This window comes from Palaemon carinicauda, chromosome 41 (genome assembly GCF_036898095.1).
Source record: "Palaemon carinicauda isolate YSFRI2023 chromosome 41, ASM3689809v2, whole genome shotgun sequence".
In the NCBI taxonomy this organism is placed as follows: Eukaryota; Metazoa; Arthropoda; class Malacostraca; order Decapoda; family Palaemonidae; genus Palaemon; species Palaemon carinicauda.
Genome location: NC_090765.1, coordinates 47,320,433 through 47,325,453, shown reverse-complemented (window position 1 = coordinate 47,325,453; position 5,021 = coordinate 47,320,433). Strand labels below are relative to the sequence as shown.

The 5,021-nt window shown below is 35.8% G+C and overlaps 1 protein-coding gene across 1 annotated transcript in view; it reads right to left on the bottom strand.

The window, feature by feature from the left end:
• LOC137632414 (uncharacterized) overlaps nucleotides 1–5,021 on the bottom strand; it is a 13,681-nt gene continuing 8,660 nt past the window's right edge. The window contains exons 2-3 of the mRNA XM_068364347.1: nucleotides 1,151–1,307; nucleotides 1–480 (exon numbers count right to left, since the gene is read on the bottom strand). Coding sequence (XP_068220448.1) covers nucleotides 1–480; nucleotides 1,151–1,307 — 637 coding nt within the window. The remainder of the gene's footprint in view (nucleotides 481–1,150; nucleotides 1,308–5,021) is intronic.

Sequence of the window (5,021 nt, the reverse complement as noted above, 5' to 3'; positions counted from 1 at the left end):
TCAAAAGGGTTTGGACATACCACAGATAACAAGGAAAGGGCCCATGTAAGGGGGTGTTAGCGGTGCCTTCATAGTATCATTTTGCAGGAAAACGTGCAGTGCTAAGTGCAGCTCTGTTGGTATGTGTTGCTTCCCTGGGGGCTTGTGAGTCTGGCGCTTTGGAATAAATTTTCCCCCAACAACACGTGGGCTCTGGAGATTGTCAGAGGGGGCTGCATACGGAAAACATTCGGCAGGGACGACCAACGGGTTGCCATATACCATTCCAGCTGCCAAGACATCTAGATAGTCTTCAAGAGTGGTCTTTAGTTCCAGGAGGACACACGGAAGATGGATAAACAAGTTGGAGTCCTTGCAGCGGGAGATCAGAGCTGCCTTAAGGGTGAGATGGAAACGTTTAACCCTTCCGTTGGCAGCAGGGTTGTAGGCGGTTGTCTGCTGTAGTGTGATTCCCAGGAGGTTCACTAATGATCTACACAACTAAGAGGTGAAAGTGGTACTTAGGTCAGAAGTGATATGCTCACGGATACCAAATTTCACGATCCACCTTGAAAGTAAGCTAAATGTACATGAGGTGGATTGTGCAGTTTTCATTGGAATGGCTTCAGGTTGAGTGGACATGTTGATGACGGTAAACAGATAATGATGTCCTTGTGATGTGGGTAGAGTACCTAATACATAGATGTGAATGTGGGCAAAATGACGTTGAGGTTGAGGAAAGGTGCCCACTCCTTAATCCGTGTGTCAATGAACTGTTGAAGTTTGGCATGAAATACAGGCACAAACCCAATACTTAGAATCCTTAGTAATGTCGTGCCAAATGAACTTTGTATTCAGTAGCTGTGCATTAGATTGGTGCGAGGGATGTGAAAGCCCATGAATGAAATCAAACATGTCGGCACATGGGAGCAGATATGCATGGTCTAGGTCTACCAGTACTGACGTCATACAGGGGGTGTCGGAGTTGTCGAGGGGTACATCTTCCCAATGGAGGGATGTGTAGGATGTCCTACATGCTTGGTACTCTGGTACTTTTGCTGGGCTATTGGGGTGTCCCCTTGTTCGCAAAGCTAGTCAGAGATTTCTGGGAATGTGTTCTTTGGGATCTCCGCAAAGACATATTCTGCTTTACTGCTCGAGCGATTCATACCTTGATGCGAAACTGGACTTTGGCATACTGGAACCAAGCTTCTAGGCTGGCGACGGGTGGTAGTTTCATTGATGCAGCATGTGTGGAAAAGTCAGGTTCGGTAGGCAGCATCATTAAACAGTAGGACACAGCAGTGAGGGGAATGGCAGGAGTCCACCTGTGGTCATTAATTGTGAGAGAGAGCAATTAGGTTGTAACTGTGAGGCGAGGAAAATATAACTGAACTTTTATTAAACAATCATTGAGTTTATATACATGGACTTGCGAGCAAGAACGTCACAAAAATTCAAACATGAACTAGCATGCTTACACAGGTTAGTCTATGAATAGTGCAAGGAAGAGCGAGTGATAAGATGAAAAAGGAAAACCGTGACAGTGTAGGAGTGTGTTTGAAACACATACGGCAAAAGACGGTTTTGTGCAAATTTATCTTATTCTCGTCTGGACAACCCATGCTAGGTTGGTTTGCCATGACTGATCAGACAAAAGTCTCCCACGTCACCAATCCACAGGTGGTGATGAAAACTAGCTAAACCCCAGACATGAATAAGGACATTTCTGAGGCCTTAGTCCTGCAGTGGACTAGAAACGGCTGCATTAGTGATTGCATATATATATACATATACATATACATATATATATATATATATATATATATATATATATATATAAACATATATAAGTATATATAGATATATATATAAACATATATATATAAATATATATAGATATATATATACATATAAATATACATACATATATATATATATATATATATATATATATATATATATATATGTGTGTGTGTGTGTGTGTGTGTGTGTGTATGTACTGTATATGTGAATTTTATCTCATTTCTGTAATTGGCCATATCATGAAATGCACCCAATAACCCACTTCTTGATTTGAAAAATTTACTAGTAATAATTGAGATAAGCTATGCACAGACTTTATCCTGGTGCCACGAGTGGTAATATTTTGTTCAGGTTTTGAATGCATAGTTGTATTGTGATAACGAGGATTTAACAAAAATTAGTTTCATCTGTAACAATATTAGTTTTTACAAGAATTTCATTAAGCAAATTTATGGCGCACTCTTTTGTTTATACATATCATTTTCACGTTAGTTTGTTACTTTCATTATTCGAGTTGATTGTACTTGATCTTCTATCATTTTCAACAAGAAAATGAGCCTCAATTTCCACTAAAATCTAAACCACCTGTTTCACTCATCGTTGGGGTAATTCGTTGGCTCAAAGCAGTGCTCACGAATGGTCCCTTTTCAATGGAGAATAAAAAAATCTTTACCTTTATATAATCTCGAGATGACCTTCACACATACACTGGGCGTTTTAAAGGAATAATCCCCCTGGAATTGAAGAAAAATTACTTCCCTTTGAAAAGCTGACATGGTTGGATTCCTCCTTTTAACTTTTCGAACGGTGCTGTGGACAGGACTCCTCTTTCAAGTGAAATTGCTCGAGAGCTGCAGATTTCTATCAGAACCCGGATATAGGTTCATGTTCTGCGGTATCAATGCTGTGTAGGTTGGAGAAAAAATGTGAATCGTCGCGTAATTGTAGGAAGTAATCCTTTTCTTACATAGACATTGATATTTGCATATATCTGAACAGATGTCTTCTAAAGTATCCACAGTAAATAACATTCTGCACGTAAACTGGGGGTCATGATTACTCTTTTTATTTTTTTTTTTAAGAAATAAGGAAGCGCAAATATGCGTATACTCACCTGTACTAAGGCTAAAAAAAAAAAAAAAAAAACAGAAGAAAAGAAAATTCTAATTGGGAAATTATCTTAGAATTTCTAATATGAGGCCATAAAGATATCTCAATTTCACGATTAATTAGATCGTTCCTTTGGGAGTAATACATAAATTAACATAGTTTCAAGGTAAGCCAGGAACCCAAAAATGTCAAATTCAAGAAAGGAGCACGTAACCCAATAACTGCTGCATACGGATGTCTGACTAACTTAGATGTATTTCCAGAGAGTTAAAATAGACTTATTCTCTCAATAAAAAATTTATACATACACATATTACACACACACACACACACACATATATATATATATATATATATATGTGTGTGTGTGTGTTATACTATACTATATATGTGATGTACAGGATCAAAATCATTCATGATAAAACGGAATAAATGTCATTTTAGAAGTCAATTTGAAAACAAAAGTCTCCAATTGTTGTAAAAAGTTTTGCTAAAATAAGTTCAATGAGAAAAATCTTTAATGAAAGAAAGGAAATCACAAGCCATGATAAGCTATAAAGGTTTCTGAGTAAATCATTACTCCCAATGAAATTTATATTGGTTTCAATTATTATCTTCACAGAGTAAAAAAAAACACACAGGAAAGAAATTCTGCACTTGCAAGAAGCACAAACAGGAAATATGAAAATTAATAAAGAAAAATAAGTCAACTTCCAGATAAAAAGGATCGCAGAAAAATATTGAATTTCTTTTATAGTTACTGCGAAAATTTCCTTCTTCTCATAGCCAAAAAAGGTCTTTACCTTTGTACAAAAAACAAGGAGAATTGTGTTATGCTACATTACATAACGATGTTATTTAGGAATACCAGTCAAACGAAGGTTATCTAAAGAGTTTAAAAACACGTGTACCCAAAAAAAAAATTAATAATTATAGCACAGGAAACGAATAAAAACGACAATGCTAGTTTGTGTAAATCTAATTTGTTCATCATAATTAACATTCATATAGCTTGGTAGAACATATTTCCCAAAATAAGTTTCTTTTGAAATAAAACTAATTATCGTTTGGGATGAGATCTACGGATGTTGTTAATTCAAATAACAAATAATCAAAGAGGGCGTCTACTGCCTTTGATTTGATTATCTCAGACAATTGATGAATTGATTTAATATGCCAGGCAGGACGATCTACTAAGCCTAACCCCTTCCATTTCAATGAAACTAATAATTAGAGAGAGAGAGAGAGAGAGAGAGAGAGAGAGAGAGAGAGAGAGAGAGAGCATGCCAGGAAGATCTACTATGCCTAACCCCTTCCATTTCAATGAAACTAATAATTGAGAGAGAGAGAGAGAGAGAGAGAGAGAGAGAGAGAGAGAGAGAGAGAGAGAATGTATAAATGTAACCTGATAGATTCTCACGACCAAATTTGGATAAAAACTTGAAGAGAATGAATCCCAGAGGATTCCGTGAGAGCACGAACCTAATAAAAGGGGAATAATATTCTGCTGAAACTTATTTTTTTCATCATTGTCAAATTAATGCTATCAATAAAATATTCCTCACATACCAAATTTACTTAGGTAAATAACAGGTCTATCTTCCAGTGAAAAAGGGATCTCTCTCTCTCTCTCTCTCTCTCTCTCTCTCTCTCTCTCTTACACACAAACAAGCGAGCGCACGCGGATATGCCACAAACATAATATAAGTAAGCTATCTATGCAGAGAATCATCATCGAAAGTATAAATAGAAACTTATAAATCCATAATTTCATTAAATAACGTGTAAGATTACCGACGGACGATACATATGGGGAATTTACATTTACAAAACCTACAGAGAAACTTGAGTTATGACAGCGATTAACATAATGAAGACTTTAGAAATATGCTTACGCTCAAATTGGGCAATTTTCCTTACCTAAATATCACAGAAATATTTATATCATATACAGTAACACACATCTACTCTCTCTCTCTCTCTCTCTCTCTCTCTCTCTCTCTCTCTCTATATATATATATATATATATACATATATGTATATATATATATATATATATATGTATATGTATATATATATATATATATGTATATATATATATATATATATATATATATATATATATA